General features: G+C 38.5%; 1 protein-coding gene across 1 annotated transcript in view; it reads left to right on the plus strand.

The window, feature by feature from the left end:
- Positions 1-20,162, plus strand: part of pkhd1l1.1 (PKHD1 like 1, tandem duplicate 1) — a gene marked incomplete at its 5' end in the record, with an annotated part of 60,708 nt that overhangs the window by 32,558 nt on the left and 7,988 nt on the right. Inside the window, 27 exons of the mRNA XM_079879511.1 lie at positions 288-444; positions 627-783; positions 873-1,082; positions 5,971-6,100; positions 6,466-6,707; positions 6,807-6,943; positions 7,064-8,093; positions 8,286-8,477; positions 11,138-11,289; positions 11,453-11,612; positions 11,747-11,930; positions 12,093-12,181; positions 12,285-12,439; positions 12,611-12,740; positions 12,860-12,978; positions 13,117-13,246; positions 14,549-14,722; positions 15,928-16,031; positions 16,108-16,231; positions 16,341-16,462; positions 16,668-16,758; positions 17,440-17,588; positions 17,733-17,855; positions 18,159-18,270; positions 18,377-18,493; positions 18,590-18,755; positions 19,328-19,560. Coding sequence (XP_079735637.1) covers positions 288-444; positions 627-783; positions 873-1,082; positions 5,971-6,100; positions 6,466-6,707; positions 6,807-6,943; positions 7,064-8,093; positions 8,286-8,477; positions 11,138-11,289; positions 11,453-11,612; positions 11,747-11,930; positions 12,093-12,181; positions 12,285-12,439; positions 12,611-12,740; positions 12,860-12,978; positions 13,117-13,246; positions 14,549-14,722; positions 15,928-16,031; positions 16,108-16,231; positions 16,341-16,462; positions 16,668-16,758; positions 17,440-17,588; positions 17,733-17,855; positions 18,159-18,270; positions 18,377-18,493; positions 18,590-18,755; positions 19,328-19,560 — 4,889 coding nt within the window. The remainder of the gene's footprint in view (positions 1-287; positions 445-626; positions 784-872; positions 1,083-5,970; positions 6,101-6,465; positions 6,708-6,806; positions 6,944-7,063; positions 8,094-8,285; positions 8,478-11,137; positions 11,290-11,452; positions 11,613-11,746; positions 11,931-12,092; positions 12,182-12,284; positions 12,440-12,610; positions 12,741-12,859; positions 12,979-13,116; positions 13,247-14,548; positions 14,723-15,927; positions 16,032-16,107; positions 16,232-16,340; positions 16,463-16,667; positions 16,759-17,439; positions 17,589-17,732; positions 17,856-18,158; positions 18,271-18,376; positions 18,494-18,589; positions 18,756-19,327; positions 19,561-20,162) is intronic.

Consider the following 20,162-nt stretch of genomic DNA (forward strand, 5'->3'; position numbering starts at 1 on the left):
AAACAAAAATTCACCCATCATTTATTCACCCTCATGTCATTCCAAACCTTTAATACAAAAGAGGTGTTAAGCATAATATCAGAGCAGCTATTCACAAACGTTCACTTTCAATGTTGACCAGGTGCTGTCAAGCACAGAAAGTACCATAAGTATTACAAAAGTAGACCATACAATTTGTACACTATATCTCAAATCTACTAAAGCCTATTGAGGATGAAGAAATGATGACAGAATACTCTTTACATTCTCAATTTCACTGGCTTTTCTCTTCCCCATCTAACCTGTAGCTCAAATATAAATGAAGTCACCGTCACAATCGCAGGGTCTGTCTGCGATGTCCAGTCAGCCAGTGAATCGCAAATCATCTGTGTGACCAACTCTCAGCGCAGATCCCAAGAAACTCAAGTGCGAGTCCAGATGGGGAACAGAGGAATTGCCAGAATGGTAACATCAAACATGACATAAATATATTTGACCTTTTTAAACAGCACAGTGACAAATTAAATTTATTTAGAATTTATTCTCATTATATATATTATTAAATAACAATCATTATAAAGTTATAAAACATTTATTGTGATTATTTACATATACACTCACTGCCAGGAATGTCTCCACTCTCTCAGAATAATGCTACCTTCGTCTACATTGACGTATGGTCGTCTCCCTATACATGGGGTGGTCTCTCCCCTCCTGAGGAGGGCATGTTTGCTGTAATAACTCCTGGCCAGACCATCCTCCTGGACACCAGCACCCCAGTTCTTAAGATGCTCCTTATCCAGGGTATGCTCATTTAGACAAATACTGCCTGTATTAAACAAAGCCTTGGTACACTTACACTCAGTTAATGTGAATGTCTCTTTCCTATTAAGGTGGGCGACTGATTTTTGATGAGGCAGATATTGAGCTGCAGGCAGAGAATATTCTGATCACAGATGGTGGAGTGCTGCAGATCGGAACAGAGCAGGCCCCCTTCCAGCACAAGGCCATAATCACACTGCATGGACACCTGCGTTCTACAGAACTTCCTGTCTATGGCACCAAGACCCTGGCTGTCAGAAAAGGGGTGTTGGATCTACATGGTATGCAAATAAACAACACTATTCGGTTCAAATAAATTTTTTGTGAGTTCAATATAATTAAAATGTACATACAACTATTTGTTATATTAAACATTTATAAAATAAATAAATACAAGAAATTATATATATATATATATATATATATATATATATATATATATATATATATATATATATATATAAAACAACATTTATTTTTAAAGGACATTTAAACACAATATAGATTGATCCAAAGTGCTGTACATAGTACAAATCAGGTCTACACTATATAAAAAAATAAAAAACCCAACAACAACAACAATTACAGGTTTCCAAAAGCTAAAGAATAAAAATGCGTTTTAAGAGTAGATTTAAAAATGTCCAATGAAGGAGCAGACCTCACATGATAAGGGAGACCATTCCAAAGCTTGGGCCCAGCCACAGAAAAGGCCAGATCACCCTTTGATTTGTAGCGACACTGAGACACATTTAAGAGGAAGTGATTGGAAGATCTAAGTGCCCTAACAGGACAATATGGCACAATAAGATCACTATTGTACCTTGGTGCACGGCCAGACAGCGCCTTATATACAAACATAAGGATCTTGAAATCAACTCTCGAGTTTAATGGGAAGCCAGTGAAGGGATACTAAAACAGGGGAAATATGATCCATCTTTTTAGACCCAGTCAAAAGTCTTGCAGCCGCATTTTGAACAACTTGCAATTGAGAGAGTGAAGATTTAGGGAGACCAGAATAAAGAGAGTTGCAATCATCTAATCTTGATTCAACTTCTAAATCTTTGCTTGAAAGAAGGTTCTTCAACTTTGCAATAGATCTTAGATGGAAAACTCTTCCTCTAATAACAACACTAATTTGTTTATCAAAAAATAGTGAAGAGTTAAAGATCACTCCAAGGTTTTTGATTTGTTGAAAGAGGACCTAACTGGGCTTCCAGAGCAGGAGAGGAATTTGCAGGACAACCCAGAATTAAAACCTCTGTTTTATCCTCATTTAACTGTAGAAAATTATTTGTCATCCACCTCTTGATATCATTTACACATTCCAATAACACATCAAATGAAGCAGTGTTGTCAAGCCTTACTGGAATATAAAACTGAGAATCATCTGCATAACAGTGATATGAAATGTTGTATTTTTGAAAAATGAGGGCCAAGGGGAGCATATAAAGGGAAAACAATAAAGGTCCCAAAATGGATCCCTGGGCCACACCAAACAAAACAGGTGCAGATGATGAGGAACAATTTCCTAAATTTACAGAAAAAGTCATTTTTTCGAGGTAAGAAGCAAACCATTGTAATACAGTGCCCTTGACACCTACCATACATTCTAGCCATTCAAGAAGAATGTTGTAGTCAATGGTATCAAATGCACCGTTCAGGTCCAACAAAACTAGCACAACACAAGAGCCTGAATCCAGAGCAAGCAAGATATCATTTGTAACCCTCAACAGAGCTGACTCAGTGCTATGTAATGATCTAAAACCAGATTGGAACAAGTCCAAAATATTAAAAGAATCCAAATAAGACTGGAGCTGTGAGAAAACTACTTTCTCTAAAAGCTTAGAGATGAAAGGCAGTTTAGAGATTGTTCGATAGTTACTGCACATTTCTGGATCAAGTTGAGGTTTTTTCAACTAGGTTGCACAATTGCATGTTTAAAACTAGCTGGAACAACACCTTTGGCTAAAGAGCTGTTTATGATAGCGGTTACCATAGGACTAATAGTAGAAAAAACATTCTTAAAAATAAGAGCCGGGATAATATCTAACTTAGAACCAGAACACTTCATAGTAGAGATTACATCAGCTAACTGAGTTGGAGAGACAGGTTGAAAGTTAGACAGACAACTCATAGGACAAGGCAGTTGCAAGTGACATGGTTCAGAGGAAACAATGGAGCTTCTAATGTCATTAATTTTTTGAGTGAAATATTTAAAAAAAATCTTCACAAAGCTCTGAAGAGGCCTTCAGAAAAAAGTCAATCGTGTCAAATAGGACTTTTGGTCGCTTCGCGTTGTCAGAAATTAATTGAGAGAAGAAATTAGATTTTGCCTTCTTTACTGCCATTTGATAGCTGAACAGACTTGATTTTAAAATGTCAAATGAAACCTGTAGCCTGTCTTTTTTCCACTTTCGCTCCGCTTTTCGACACTCTTGTCTGAGAGCGCGGGTGACATCATTTAACCACGGCTGACCAGCAACCTTTATATTTTTGCACTTAAGCGGAGCAACAGCTACCAGAGATATAGAAGCACCTGAAGCAGCTGCAACAGCAGTGCAGAGCAGGAAGAGCAAAAACAGCAGACATTGAACATACATGATAAAACAGCTTGTTCAGAAGTACAGGTGAAAATGACCCCAAAATGAACAGAAGTTCAGATGAGAATGAACACAGAATGAACAAAAACATACTTATTTTTAATCCAAGAGAAAGAAAGATTAGTACAACGCTTGAATAATAAAGGAATCGAAATTACACAATATTCCACACAATTTTTCTAAAGTCGCCCCACTATCTCTGGATCAGACGCCTGTCACTTATCTCGTTGTGCCACTGGGAAGACGTGCATTCACCAAGATGCCGATGTTCCATAACTCAAAATCAAAATTTTGACATTTGGGCATTAGTGTTTAGCCAACGACCTATGTTTACAAACTTCTGATGGTGGTCTCGTCTCGATTGGTCTAACGGTTTAGAAGATATTGACAAATGTTTTTTTAGTGCAAAATCACAACGCTACACAAACAGTAAGGCCAAACCTAGCATGTTTGGTACTGTTGGACTCGGAAAGGATTCAGGAACCTAAGGAGATGACTCCTGTAAAAATAAGTCAACCACACCCAGAGTTATAAGCATTTGCCACTAGGTGGCGCTGGTTCTAAACTTCTCAGGCTCATTCAGGTCATGCTTGTGATGACATGTACCAAGTTTTGTCTGAATACGCTTTTTTCACAAGCGCTACGTAAAATTAGTTTGCACGGTATTCGAGAACGGTTTTTGTTGGCAGGGTTTGAAGATGATCTGGTTACATTTTTGTGAAAATCAGAGCAACCGTCTAGGACGAGTTCGAAAAATTTCGAGTTCATTTTTTATTTAACAAGCATGTAACCACTTATATTATAGATGGAAAAGACCAATTACAGCCAACACAGGCAATTTAACATAGAAAATGTTTTTTTAAAGCTTTTTAACAGTTATAGAGCCACCTATGGTCCGATTTCCATAAAAGTTTCCATACTATCATATGTCGCATGTGCTCACCTAATTTCGTGAACATCAGAGTTTTCCTTTAGGAGTTATAGGCTTTTTGCCCATTTTCTAAACGACCCTCTTATAGATACCCAAAGGGTAAAGTTAATTTTTTTTTTTTTATTATTATTGACCTAGAGAGTCCAGAGAATTGTTCTGCAGTGGTGTTATTGAGGTTGATTGACAGTAGTGGTTCTCGAGGCAAAGTTGTTCGGAATGTGGAGATCTAACATATGATATAAATATTGTGTGTATGTGCGAAACTTTGGGTAATATACAATCGTTTACACAATCATAAAATGCAATGTTGTCCCCCAGGGGCCAATTTCTATCAGATTTCTCACAGACCTCTAGGGCCATGAGTCAAACAGACCCACCGAGTTTTGTTCCGATCGGCCTCCATTAACCTTGTCCAATCGGACTAACGATTGGGTGGTTATGGCCATTTTCCTGTTTTTTTCCTGTTATAATGCCACCAAGTGGCCAATCACCACAAGTTTTTTCACGTGACCAAGATTGAGTTACAGTCATTTTTGGTAAAAGTGGCCCCTCTCACTTCAAAAAATTTGGTGCCACTTTACGACAATGAATCGAAATTTAGACTTTTTTTCAGACTCCAGGTAATATTTCTGCACTGATTTGCTTCGAAAAACCTAGGACTTGTTCGCAATTTTTTTTAGACACAATTCAAAATTTCACACATTTTTTTATGGTGGAAAGGATTACATTAATATAAGGCACTTGAGTCTATGACAAACGGTCTAGGAGTTATAAGCAGTTTCACATTTTTGATCACTGTAGCGCCCCTATTGGACAAATAGGGGTCACCCCTTGTCAGTCTCTCCCAAATTGAGACCTCCCATCTGGCCAAGTTTCAAGTCTCTAGGCCTTACGGTTTGGTCTGCACGATCAGTTTTATGGTGGAAGAATAATAATATAAATCCTTATAATTACAATAGGGTTTCAGCAATTACAATAGGGTTTGAACCCCTAATAAGAAATGTTGCTTAAGCAACAAATCCGCTTATAAAAATGATTTCTGAACAATCATGTGACACTGAAGACTGGAGTAATAATGCTGAAAATTCAGATTTGCCAACTCTATACATACATACCTACATACATATATACATACATACATACATACATGCACGTATATATATATATATATATATATATATATATATATATATGTTTTGTAAATTTTGAATATGTAGACTGAACACACTAAAATATACTTTTAAACGATAGAGTAAATATGAAATAACCTGAAAAATGCATAACCATAAACGTTAGACAGATATACAGTACCTGAAACTATAATTTATTATTAATATTCTTTTCTTTTTTCTTTTTTTTTTTTTACTTGAGTTAAGTAACAGAAACCTCAGAGATACTGGAAATTTTTCATCTAAAGGTCACTAAGTCAGAAACACAATAGCTAGTGTATATATAATATCCTCACAAATATAGAGATGACCTACATAACATTCCTTGAAGGCTCAGTTAAGTCAGAAAGCCCCTTTGGTGGGCTTCACAGAAGTGCTAAATTTCCCTGATACAGACACCATAGTGCGTAATCACTTCCCTGCAGTGAGAGGTTTTGTTCAGGGCTTAACTACAATTCTAATTCTCCAGGAATCCCTGTCCCTATGCCGTGGACTCGCCTTTCTCAGACTGCACAAAACGACTCCATCACACTGACACTGATGGATGCCGTCACCTGGAAGACTGGCGACGAAATTGTCATCGCTTCCACTGGGCATAGGTATTGATGCACCGCCCAAACCTACAGCTAAACTCGGTTTCAGGTTGATTTAATTGCATCTACATAAGTGAAGGAACAAGGGCCAAGGAAATGAAAAGCGGTGCAATTGTTCTCTATAAAATGGTCCCAAATTAATTAATTTGACTTTAAAAAAAATTATTATACACATTTTTGCATTTTTAGGTGATATCATCTGATTTGTTTTAGGGGTAAAATTTTTTTTTAATAAATTTACTGTTTAAATTATTCTTGCTCAAATTGAAAATGCTAATTGCTATAAAAATATGCTAATAATGATGCTAAAAAATAAGTTGTGCTTATTTAAAATGCTAATAATCAAAAATATGTTTTGACTGAATTCACAGACACAGTCAACATGAGAATGAGTTGATGAGAATTGCCTCAGTTTCAGCTGACGGTAGAACCCTCACTCTGACCAAACCACTGAGATTCACTCATCTGGGTGTGTCTGTCACACTGCCTGATGGGACAGTTTTTGAAGCGAGAGCAGAGGTGGGCCTTCTTACCAGAAATATTGTTGTCCGTGGATCCAACAACGTGGAGTGGAACGATCAGATTGCAGCTTGCCCTGATGGATTCAACACAGGTTTGGATGTTATTTCCTCAACTGTTTATGGAAAGACAGACCGCTAAAAGTCATGTGATTAGCAATTTTATCACATTTTATGAATGTTTTTGCTTACAGGGGAATTTGCCACCCAGACTTGTTTCCAGGGTAGGTTTGGAGAAGAAGTAGGAAGTGACCAGTTTGGTGGCTGCATCATGTTCCACGCACCACAACCAAACCAAAATCTGGCAATTGGCAGAATTGAATATGTTGAGGTAAATGTTAATTTTGTTTAAAAAATATATATTTGTTTCAAAACTCTTGGAGACCTTTAAGAATAAATATTTTCCTTGAAATTTAATCATGGCATTATGTTTGTCATTGTCTTCGTTCAGCTCTTCAATGTTGGACAGGCGTTCCGTCTGGGACGTTACCCAATCCACTGGCATCTAATGGGTGATGTTAAGTTTAAGTCATACGTGCGTGGATGTGGCATTCACCAGTCCTACAATCGTGCCATCACCATCCACAACACCCACAACCTACTGGTGGAGCGTAATGTCATCTACAATATCATGGGTGGAGCCTTCTTTATTGAGGATGGCATTGAGACCGGCAACATTCTGCAGTACAACCTGGCGATATTTGTAAAACAGAGCACCAGTTTGCTAAATGATGATGTAACTCCAGCTGCATACTGGGTCACCAACCCTAATAACACCATTAGGCACAATGTCGCGGCTGGTGGGACACATTTCGGCTTCTGGTACCGCATGCACGATAATCCCGACGGCCCTTCGTATGACGCCAACATCTGTCAGAAGAGAGTACCACTAGGAGAGTTCTTCAACAATACGGTGCATTCACAGGGCTGGTTTGGCTTGTGGATCTTCCAAGAGTTTTTCCCAATGCGTACTGGCAGCTGCAGCTCCTCTACACCAGCGCCAGCGGTCTTCCGTCGCTTCACTTCCTGGAACAACGAGAAAGGTGCTGAGTGGGTGAACGTAGGAGCGGTTCAGTTCAGCGAGTTCCTAATGGTCAATAATGAGAAGGCAGGAGTGGAGGCCAAGAGGATCATCCAGCCGTATGTCAGCGGATGGGGACTGAATGGAGGGGCGGCCGTGGTCAACAGCACTATGGTGGGTCATGTGGATGAGCTGGGGCTGGGGAGCGACTACTGCACCGCTCGTGGTGTTGTCCTGCCCCTGGATGATGGTATGAGCGTCATCAACACAAAGTTTGTGAACTTTGACCGTTCATCGTGTGCTGCTGTCGGAGTCGCAGAAATAGTTGGAACCTGCATGTTCCGCTGTGGAGGCTGGAGCGCGAGGTTCAGTGGGATCCAGTACTATCAATCGCCCAACAAGGCCTGGTTTAGATGGGAGCATGAGGTGGCGCTAGTAGATACTGATGGGTCCCTGACAGGTATAGAAACATTAGATATTACAGTATACAGATTCATGATAACTTGAAAAAAAATGTATCTGTGTAACAATATCTTAATGGATACGTAGCTTTATTGGCATCTTAAAACTCTAACTTTACATTGACAAATAATTGGTAGCGTTAAAAACCCCCCACAAATAATGAATATAAATATTTTATATTTCTGAAAAGGCAACATTAGCTACAAGGTGGTACCAAGGAATAACCTGCTCGACCCAAGACACTGCTTTCCGGGAACAGAGTGGAGTGTTGGCGTCCCTGCTGCAGTGTGTGACAACACTATTAACTTCCACCGCTTGATTGTTGTCAATCCCTCACCACCTTCACTTCAAGCTAAAGATGTGATTCTGACCAACTCTTATGGTAGGATGAAATAATCTGGGCGATTGAGCCATGAAAAAAATGTGTATGCATATGTTAGACATGCAAATGTGTTGTATGTTGTATGCAAATGTGAATGCATATGTTTCTATACAATTGACTCTTTTTGTATGTACATTTTTGGTTTCTAGATTGTTCTGGGAATGTTAGTAAAAAATCTTAGTGAAAAATCTTAGGGGCCATTCACAAAGAACACCCCAAAGAATACTTTTTTTCATAGCAAGACGTGCATGTTTACATGGGGAAAAAAGCGAACAAGAACAAGCCCACAATAAACCAAAATAAATCCAAATGCTTTATGCTGAAAATAACACCAAAATATCACAACCTGAACCTGCTTACTTCAACTCTGTAAACTCGATTGCTGTATGAGCCAAGCTTAAACAACAAGCCCAAAAATGCATAGCCTAATTAGTGGAGAAGGCAACACTGCAAGAGCGCTCACTGTGAAGCAGCCTTTACAAGCATAAACAAAACACGACACCTCTGTCAACTGTGCTTTAATTAATTGTTGAACATAACGAGTCATTAGTCGCTGTAAGATTTCTTTGGTCTGTGATACATTTTTCCCTGAACCTAACTATCTGGGGCGTCTCCAATCGACACCCAATTGAACTTATTAACTGGGGGCGTCTCCAAATCGACACCCAATACCTTTATACTCTAGCTCTTGCATCTTCAGTCGACAACTGGCCGAGTTTTCTTACTCTAACTTATTTCCCTAAACTAGCTTACTTCCTGCGCAGGAATAATCGACAAACAGACTTCAGCAAATGTCCTTTAAATGCTTTAATCAGGGCCGGAAGAGTTCCCGAGCAGTTCTCAGGGAATCTCTCCCAAGAAGAAGCAAGGCCGGAGGATCTCAGACAAATTCCATTGAGAATCCCACTAGAAAACACAGATACAACAGTTTTTATAGAATCGAGACAACAAATAAGATTATAGTGACTAACATGTCACCTTCAATATGATTGGTTCAATTGTTTCAAAAGCCCCAACCTTTTCCCTCTGTCACTGACACAAGCAAACTCTGTTTTTGTGATTACTTATCACAGGGTTTGAGAACTAGTCATCTGTCTAGTTTAATGTCCCCTATTTGTTATTTATCAGTCCCTCCAGTTTTTCGCGATTCCGCGATCGCTGAATACAACGCAAAATCAACAAATTGTCGCATTTTTTTGCGATCCTGCATAATTCCTAATTTAACCGCAAAATAATCACAAAAATGAAAAAGACCTCACAAAACATTAAATTATAATCACTCAATTAAAAAATCTCTAGTTTAATTAAAGTTTCAATGCATTTTACGTGGATACAGATGTTGCGCACGCAACGTTATGTCTGTGAGCGGTCTGTCAGAAACATGGCGAAAGAAAATTTCTCACCTGCCCTCTCACATAAGCGCCAAGGAGCGGGCTAAGCAATATCCTGATATATTGCACGAGAGCATGCACGAGAGTGGGGGTAAATTGTTTTGTGTTGACCGAGTGACTGACTGCCTGACTGCAGTGTGTGTGTGTGTGCGTGTGCGTGTGTGTGTCTGACTGCGTGTCACCGCCTATCAGCGTAAATTCTCTTTATAGCGCTTGAACAAATACACATAGCAACAATTACTTAAAAATATTCATCTTGGCGAGTATTTACGTAAAACTATCTGTAATAACTGATTGGGACGTTTGTCATTACTGCAGTAGGTCTTAAAGTGACAGTAACCTAATTTACCAGTGTTGTTAATGTTAATCAAGCAACAACAATAGCTACAGCACAATTAAAAAAAAAAAAAATTAAATGATCCACTGTTTGTAACTGTATCCTTGTATTTATTTGTCCTGTTTTGTTTCTTTTTGTTATTTGTTCCTGTGTTCTTATTTCATTACTGAGTGTTTACTTGATTATTTAAATCATTTCTTGGATGTTCCTGGTTGTGCCCATAGGTTGTTTTAAAAGTTAATTTGATGAGAATTTGATTAGACCAAAATAAACAAGCTTTATGCATTTTGTTTGTGATTTATGTCATGTATGACTATTGTGCATCTGACATAATACTTTTATGGTAAATGTGATGTCCTAATTATAAAATATAAAAATCGCAAATTTTTTCGCAAATTTCTGGAAATTACCACCACAAAATCAGTCATTTTGATCGCAAAAATCACACAAAAAAATCGTGAAATCCTGGAGGGACTGATTTATACACACACACACTCAAAGTCATGAGTTTTCGCAAAAAGGCACACAAACATTCAAAGAACATATGATTGTTGTTTCTGTAAGAAAAAACACATGTTATTAATTAAAAAATCCATCACAGGTCAGAATAGCGGAGACCAAATATGTGAGACACTAGAACGTGGCTATGGTTACCACTGTGTCAATCATGCAGTTTTGGGAGAAAGTCGTGTTCCGTACGTACATGGAATGATAATCTATGGGACTCTCCCACATTTAAATGTGGTTGTCTCTACTGAAACTTTACAGTGTGTACGTGGCCTCAATGATTATAAACTAAAAAATAACTAAAGAATTCCATACACTAACATTGGGGAGCATTTTGTGTTAGCAGTAGGGTTGAAGTAAAATGTGTGATGATTAGAAAGCTTCTTGGTTGGTACAGTTACTCACAATGTTATGTCTCTCTTTAGGAACATGTGTGCTTCCTTTCCTTAAAAAACTTGTGACCCACACACTTGGCTGGATGGCAATGCTGCCCACAGGCCAAACCTATAACTGGTACTTTGATGGTGCTTCCCAAATCACTAACATCTCATACAATGGAATGATCTACGGTTTTTGGGTAAAGTGTGCACACTATATGTTACTAAATAATTCAATGTGCATTCAAACGAAAAGTTGAAAATTTGACAGGCTGGTAAATAAAAACTATGCCTTTAATTATGTTCCATCCAATTGAGATTAGTATTTAGCATGTTAATGTTTCCTCTCTTTCTCCATTACAGCCAGAAAATTATATAATCATGAATCACAACCTGACTCAGACACCTGACCGCTTCCGCATTATAGATGACAGGAATGGTTCCTCCCAGCCCCTGAACCCCACTGCGAATGTAAATGGGGACTGGTACTTTAACGAGTCATCCAGAAGCCTCTATTACATGGGTAAAACTACTCACCTCTTCACCTAAGACATCTATGCTCTCTTTCTATTTAAAGAGGGCACATACAGTATCATGCTCAAATCTGCTCAGTACTGTGCAAAGAATGAAAGGCTTTTTTTTTTTTTTGGACTACAGTGTCTGGCAGAGACCGTGTGACTAGCCGGAGGAGGAGGAACAGTGTGGACCGCTCAGCTGTAGACAGATCGTTGGACTTTAGAGTGTATCAGTGTTACTATCCCAACTGTATTTCTCCAACTGGTCCTGTAGCCACTACAGCCAACACATCCAATACAACCGGCCGCAGACCTGCAAACTATGTGTATGTTACCACACACGTGCAGCAATTTAAAAAACATATAATGATAATAATCAAGCTTTTATAATAATAATAATAATAATAATAATAATAATAATAGTAATAGTAATCTATTGTATCTACTGTTTTTACTTTTATTAATAAAACATATCATGTTGTGTTTAGTCTCTGGTCGAATACATCATTTTGGCGGTCAAATTTAGAGAACAACTTCAATGTGCCGCAAGAAGGCTCTGATGTGGTCATTCCAGCTGGTAAGCATCTCTAATGTGACAAATCACAAGCAAAGACAAATAAAAAGCTATTTATCAATATGGTATGCTATTTCATTAAAAAATGTCCCATTATTTCTCGAAGGCATTTGGATGGTTGTAGATGTTGTAGTCCCCTCCCTGAACAAGCTGAAGATAGTTGGAGTTCTGGAGATTCCAGACACAAACAATGGCACCTCCAACAGCAGTGTTTCTCAATATAATAACATTGTTCTGAATGCCACATACATCTCCATTCAAGTAAGCACATAACTACATTCAAATGGCATCTTACTGCTATAGACATCTTAGGATTATTACACCAAATCAGAACCAGACTCTTCCTGCCCTGTGTGCTAATTTCACTTACTTCTGTCCATACTAAAGACGCTAACTCTATCTGTACAATACATGTTCATTTGACTCAATCAGGGTGGACGTCTGATTGCTGGGTGGCCTGATGAACCCTTCAGAGGTCAACTGCAGATTATACTGAGAGGAAGCCATTCCACACCAGACTGGCTATTACCATCTGGACCAAACCAAGGGTCCAAAGTTCTAGGTAAATCAACATGAATAAAAATAAAGAAATCTCATTATTGATTGTATATGCATTAGAGACGTTCCCCTCAGTCGTTCGCCAACTGAAGTGTTGATTTGAGTGGAAACATTGTCTTCCAGGTGTGTTTGGATTTCTTGAACTTTATGGTATGCCACACAACGTGTATCACACTAAGCTGGCTAGCACGTCCCAGGCAGGAAACAGCACTCTCTCTCTACAGGAACCTGTTGACTGGAAGGTGAGAAGCTTTTTTTAAATGACACAAAAAAAAATTTAGACCTTAAGAGAACTTTTGAACCTCCTTGTATGATTGGGTGATGCCTTTTAGATTCCAAGCTGCATTTGTGCTCTGAACCATTACACTCTTTGCCTCCAGGTTGGGGAGAAGATCCTGCTGTCCACCACCAGCTATGACCCTTGGCAGACAGAAATCCGCACCATAACTGCTATCTCAGATTATGGCCGCACACTTACTCTGGACCAGCCTTTATCATTCACACACATCGGTTAGTCCCCTAGATTATAGATAATGCCATTATAGCAATAATAGGCATTATGCTGTATCGATAAGCTGTTAGGTACACAGATATACAGTCATGTGAAAAAGACAGTTCACCCTTTTGAATTCTGTGTTGGTATGAGGTTGACTGTTACTTCTGACAGTTGGTATGAGGTGTTTGTGCTGGTATGATGTGTTTGGTTTTCGCCAAACGTGGCTCTTTGCATTATGGCCAAACATCTCCACTTTGGTCTCATCTGTCTAAAGGACATTGTTCCAGAATTCCTGAGGTTTGTTCAGATGCAACTTTGCAAACCTAAGCCATGTTGTCATGTTCTTTTTAGAGATAAGAAGCTTTCTCCTGGCAACCCTCCTGGCAAAGTCTTTTTGTAATTCTACTGTCCTTAACTTTAACATTTAACATGTTAACTGAGGCATGTAGTCTGAGATGTAGCTCTTGGGTTTTTTGCTGTTTCTTTGAGCAATGCAGTCTGGCCTTGGGGTAGATTTTCTGGGACACCCACTCCTTGGAAGATTGGCAACTGTCCACTTGTAAATAATCTTCCTCATTGTAGATTTGAATGATGGACTTTAAATTGTTTGGAAATGGCCTTGTAACCCTTTCTAGATTGATGGGCAGCAACAATTGCTTCTCTAAGATCATTGCTGATGTCTCTCCTCCTTGGCACTGTGTTAAAACACACCTGAATGCTCCAGACCAGCAAACTGTCAAAACTTCTGCTTTTATAGAGTTGGTCACACTTTCTGATGGCATTTGATTAGCAGCGCCTGACTGTTAATTCCTATGGAAGCAGTAAGGGTGTACTTATCACACATGACTTCTCCATTTTTTCCTAGTTTTTGTTAAATAAATAATGACACAGTGTAATATGTCATGTTCTGTTGTTCATCTGAGGTTTTATTGACATAATTTTAAGACCTGCCAAGGACCAGATGATTTTTATTGTGTCCTGATACGTAAAACCATAGAATTCAAAAGGGTGTACTTTTTTTTCACATGACTGTATATTTATTAATATTTATTTGTAATAATTTATTAACAGTGTCATTAATTCCTAAGATGGCAAAGCTAAATTTTAAGCAACAATTACACCAGTCTTCATTCTAATATGCTGATTTGGTGCTCAAGAAACATTTCTTAGTGTTAAAAACAGTTTTTTTAACACTAAGAAATACATTAAACACAATTTTTTGGTGGAAACCATGATACATTTTCACTTTTTTGATTTCTTTATAAAAAAAAAATCACAATTAATTAAATTAATATTAAATGTATTTGGTCATATAGGGGAGAGCTACAGTGTGCCAGGTACTTCAAGAAGTTATCAGCTTGCAGGCAATGTGGCTTTACTGACCAGGAACATCAAGATCATTGGTCAGGAGTATCCAGAAATGCACAAACAGTCTTATGGGGCCAGAGTGCTGGTGGGAAGCTTCTCCAGTGGAGGGATTGATTACAGAGGTATAATCAGGGCTTGACATGAACTTTTTTGCTCACCAACCACGGTGGCTAGTGGGTTTCCAAAGTTACTAGCCTCTCAGAATTTTCAATTTTGCCTCAGCCACAATTTTGATATTGATACCATGGGGGAAAACAGCCATATAGGTATTTTTAAATGTTATCTCATAATTTGGCAGCAGGTATATTTGGCACCAAATATACCTGCTGCCACTTTCATACCTGACTCACAGATCCATTATACTGTTACACATGCGTTTTCTTTCTCAACTGTTTAAGTTCTTAAAACATAACTGACTGTTAACGTGAATACTCGCCAAGACCGGCATTGTGACTATTTGACTGTTTAAGCGCAATAAGCAGTGAAAAATAACTATTTGTGGCTTTATGCCTGCGCACTTTGAATGTGAGTAAAATCTGCCGGAATTAATAAAATTATGCGAAATACGGCCAATCCAATGGCAAAATTCAAATCCTGTAACACCAACTGTCACGCTTTGGCTGATGAAGCAGACATAAGCAAATATAACAAAGCTTTAATGTACACGGGCAGGTGAACAGGACGCAACAGCATGTATCACATAGACACAAACAATAACCAACAAGGGACTGAACTGAACGGGGAGAATATATACACAGGGTAAACGAGGGAACTAACTAGACAAAGGTGGATGAAGGTAAACTAATAAGGGACTAACAAGAACAGGTGCAGACAAGACAGAACATAATTGTGACACCAACAATATTCATCCGGGTCAAATTAAACAAGTGAGTGAGGGGAGGTGGGTTTGTGTGTCAACTCTCTGTTGGAGAGATGAGAGAGTGAGAAAACGCAGCTGGTATCGTGTATCTTTTCTCCGGAAAATTAGTATTGGAAGTGTTTTTTTCAGCCTCACATGAAACGCAATTAGGACGAATCACATGCAAAACCACTCTTACAGTACATAAATTGCTGCATTCAATTGAATGGGACACACACACACACACACACACACACACACACACACACACACACATATATATATATATAGCATGGATATGGTTTAATGACCTAGAAGATGAGAGAAAGCAGAAAAATATTCATGTTTTGCAATTTTATTAAAAATCTTGCAAGCTGTCATATTCAAAGAGCTTCATGTCGAAATTATATTTTTGTATTTGTGTAAGTAATGAAAACTCACTAAAGCTGTTGATAACTTGCCTCACAGGAAAAGCCCAGATCAGAAATGTTCAGTTCTACCACACCGGGCAGGAAGGATGGAACGACCTGTCAGACCAACGTTACTCTCTGGTGTTTTATAACCTGGGAGGGGTGAGAGAAAGTCTTGATACAGTACATGATTATCACACATATTCCTTTCAACTACTTACTGTCACAATGTTTTTAGGTGGTTGGTGAGTCTTACGTCAAGGGATGTGCTTTTCATGACGGCTTTGCTCCTGCTATTGGTGTTTTCCTAACAGATGGACTGAGTATCGATGACAATGTGATCCATCACACCGTTGGAGAAGGTGCAGATTCAATGGCTATTAAATACTATTAAACTAAATATAATCACAATGAGTTGGGTAATATGATTTAGCACTTTTCTGTTCTGCACTTTTTATTCCAATTTCCCAGGAATCAGAGTCTGGGGTGACAGTAATGCCATCAGGAGGAACTTGGTTACCCTGACACTGTGGCCTGGATCGTACAACGGCAGAGCGGAGGAATTTAACTTTGAATGGAATGCAGCCATTGAGGTAACCCTTAAAGAAATGTACTGGGTTACATGGTAGAGAATTATGACCATATTAATTTACCTAAGTGATGGCACTCCACAATGCAAGAATGTTATGGTACATGTTCAAAAAACATGATATAACCATGGTACATGTGAAAACATGATTACTGGCTGAATAGATTAGTACTAGATAAAGAACTGATATATTACTGTTGATGTTGTAGGTGAGTGAGGCAACCAATGCAATTCTTCAAGGGAATATTGTTGCTGGCTATGAACGAGTTGGATTCCGAATTGATGGTGAACCATGCCCAGGTATAGAAGCCAATCATTATTTTCAAAAATAATACAAGAAAATTTAAAATAAATAAAAACAAATTGGTTGTTATAATGGGAACACTTTACAATAAGGTTTAATTAATTAACATCAGTTAAAGTATTAACTAAAATGAACTAACTATGAACAAAACTTTTGTGACAGTATTTATTAATTTTAGTTAATGTTAGTTAATAAAAACATTCATTCATTATTTGTTCATGTTAGTTCACAGTGCATTAACTACTGTTAACAAACACAACTTTTGATTTTAACAATGCATTAGTAAATGTTGAAATTAACATTAATTTAGATTAATAAATGCTGTACAAGTATTGTTCATTGTTAATTAATGTTAAATAAGAGTATTTAACTAATGTTAACTTATTAAACCTTATTGTAAAGTGTTACCATTTTGATTGATAGTGAATTTAGGCATCACAACATTATAATGTACAATTTTTTTTTTTTTTTACATTGTTACTAAATTATTCTTTTTTTAATAATAACTTTATATGAGTGTTAAGTGAGTGATTGATGAGCATGTAAAACTCCTGATAAATAATATTAAAAAAAACTCCAATTTAGGCTGATAACTGATATAGTATTGATATACTGTGCATCCCTAATATTTATATAAATATTTACTTTTTTTTATGTTTCCAACAAAATGTCAAAAGGATCTCCAAATTCAGTGGCTCAGTGGAGTCAGAATGAGGCACATGGCGGTCTATATGGACTCTACATGAATAAAGATGGACTTGCTGGTTGCTCTCAAATCCAGGGCTTCACTGTCTGGAGGAGCTTTGATTTTGGCATTTATGTTCAAGTATGATAAATGATCTGCAAACTTCCTACTATAATAACCTACAGTAACTGCAAAGCCAAGTGTTTTATTGGTCAAATAAATTGTTAATTTACTTGTACAAATGCATTGTGCTTGACATTAATGTTTTCCTCTCCTCACTTCCAGGTATCCATGAACGTAGTAGTTTCTAACGTGAGCCTGATTGATAATGGAATGAGTATCATGCCTCTCATCTACAGTCCTCCCTCGCTCAGCCACACATTCTCTGACAAAATAGTCCGTGTACAGGTGAGGATGCACTATATGTCTTTTCATTCAAAACTAAAGGCCAATTTATATTGCACCGACAGACGGCAACAGACACTTTGTAGGGTTAATGAGAGCATCTGTCAGCTCTCATTTTCACAGATTGAACATGTTGAATCAGCATTTGTTGGGTCTTGGAATGTCTGTGAACTTACATACTGTAATCTAGTGACTGTCACTGTTGGTCGGCATCTGTTGGTGCAGTGTGAATTGGCCTTAAGAGAATAAAGCAATCTTATCCTGTTAATTTTTTTTATTACATTTTTCGAAAAATCATCTCTACAGGGTGCCCTGATTGTGGGCAGCAGCCCTAACTTCAACTGTTTTGACAGTCTGTCCACAACTATGACCTATGTTATGCTCAGCCAAAGCCACAGGGCCCCTCGCCCCCCCAATGGTACAATACAGATTAAAGAATCATCTATGCACTACTGAATAAATTTGTTTGATGTAACTGATCCATTTTCCGTGTTGATTCTTACTGTATTTACTGTGTGCAGCAGGTGGAAGGTCTGGAATTTCCTGGCCGACATTTGAATCTAACCACAATAATGCACCACAAAAGCCTCACGCTGGACTGATGAGCTACAATGGCATAGCTGGTCTCATGACTGTCTCTGGTGAGTCATATTCCTTCAAAATGTGAAAAACTTTCATAATACAAAAAAAAAACAAAAAAAAAAACATCTATTTACACTGTTTGTTTCTATTTCCAGACACAACTTTTGTTGGGTTCAAGAATGTGTGCTCAACAGAGACAAATTACATGTTCATGACCAACCCGGGAAATGAGGATCTGCAACATCCAATCAGTGTTGAGAGGATAGCCAAGATAAACAGCACAGAGGACGCTCTGGCATTCATTCATCGGCCTGATCTGGGGTAAACCAAAAGCTTATAGTCAATGTCAATTCACAAAGTTAACACTGTTGATTAACAATGTTCGAGACAGTCCACTAAATTGTATTAAACATTCTACATCATTTAATTTTAACTGAACAAGAGGGGAGTGCCCTCTGGTGGACATCCAGGGCACTCCAGCTGGTGATCCTGACAGATATTCAAATGTAAACTTTTTTTTGACTATCTTCTGGAGTTGTTAGACTAGTCGGTTTAAAAATTTCTACGTTAATAAGGTTAGTCGTGGTGCGCATCTCTACTGTTAATAAACTATTAGTCCCGAAAAAAATATTTATGAAACATTAGAAGCTGCTTTCCTGTAGCTCAAACAGTAGAGGGTTGGCGCTTGCAACACCAAGGTCATGGGTTAGAAAGCAAGAACTGATAAGAATATAAATATGTACCTTGAAATGCAATGTAAGTCGCTTTGGCAAAATGCATCTGCCAAATGCATAAATGTAAATGTAGAAAGACAACAATGAAAATGTATGATTGAGAGGGATGACCAAAAAACATGAAGTGACTGATTGATTTTTTCCACTCTGATATCTCAGCAAGGTGAACCCATCAGACTGTGTGGACATGGACTGTGATGCTAAGAAGAAGACGATGTTGAAGGATCTGGATGGCAGTTTCCTGGGTGCAGTAGGAGCAGTGGTGCCCCAGTCCGAGTACGAGTGGAACGGGGATCCCCGACACGGACTGGGCGATTACCGCATCCCCAAAGTCATGCTCACCTCTCTCAATGGCAGCCGGATACCTGTGAATCAAATCGCTCCTTACAAAGGTACAGTACATTTACAGTGATCTAAGAGAGAGAACTTAAAGGGATAGTTCAGGATTTTAGACACGAATCTCTATAGCTTCCCCATAAGCAGTGTGGTGCATTGACCATGACTTACCCCCGACAGCGTCCTGTGAGCCGAGCTCCGGTCCAGTTTTGGTCAAGATGAAATTAGTCCGGCAAGTTTGCTGGGGTCACGGCAATAAAGCTTTTTTCTTCTCAAATCAATATGTGTTCAAAAGAGTGATATATTTGCAGCACAAAACCGCTGTCTATGGAGAGGTCAGACCTCGTAATGGCTTGGCACTATTTTCTTCCCCGTCATCACTGCGCGCTGCCGCTACCTACAGCCAGCTGGGAGCCGCGCACGTGTCACTTTGTTTACAGCTCGTAAAGAGAACGATAACATGTCTGACTACAGCAGCGACGATGACAACATTGACTTCGACACACAGCCAAAAGGATATCTTTACGAACCTGAATACACAGATGACGAGTTACGCCAGATGGAGTTAGAAAGGACAGAAAGAGAGAGAAAGCGCCACATCTTTGTTTGTACAGTCCGGATAGTCACAAGTCCGCACCATTTTCTACAAAGCTTGTAC

The sequence above is a fragment of the Squalius cephalus genome, assembly GCF_949319135.1.
Source record: "Squalius cephalus genome assembly, chromosome: 8".
NCBI lineage: Eukaryota > Metazoa > Chordata > Actinopteri > Cypriniformes > Leuciscidae > Squalius > Squalius cephalus.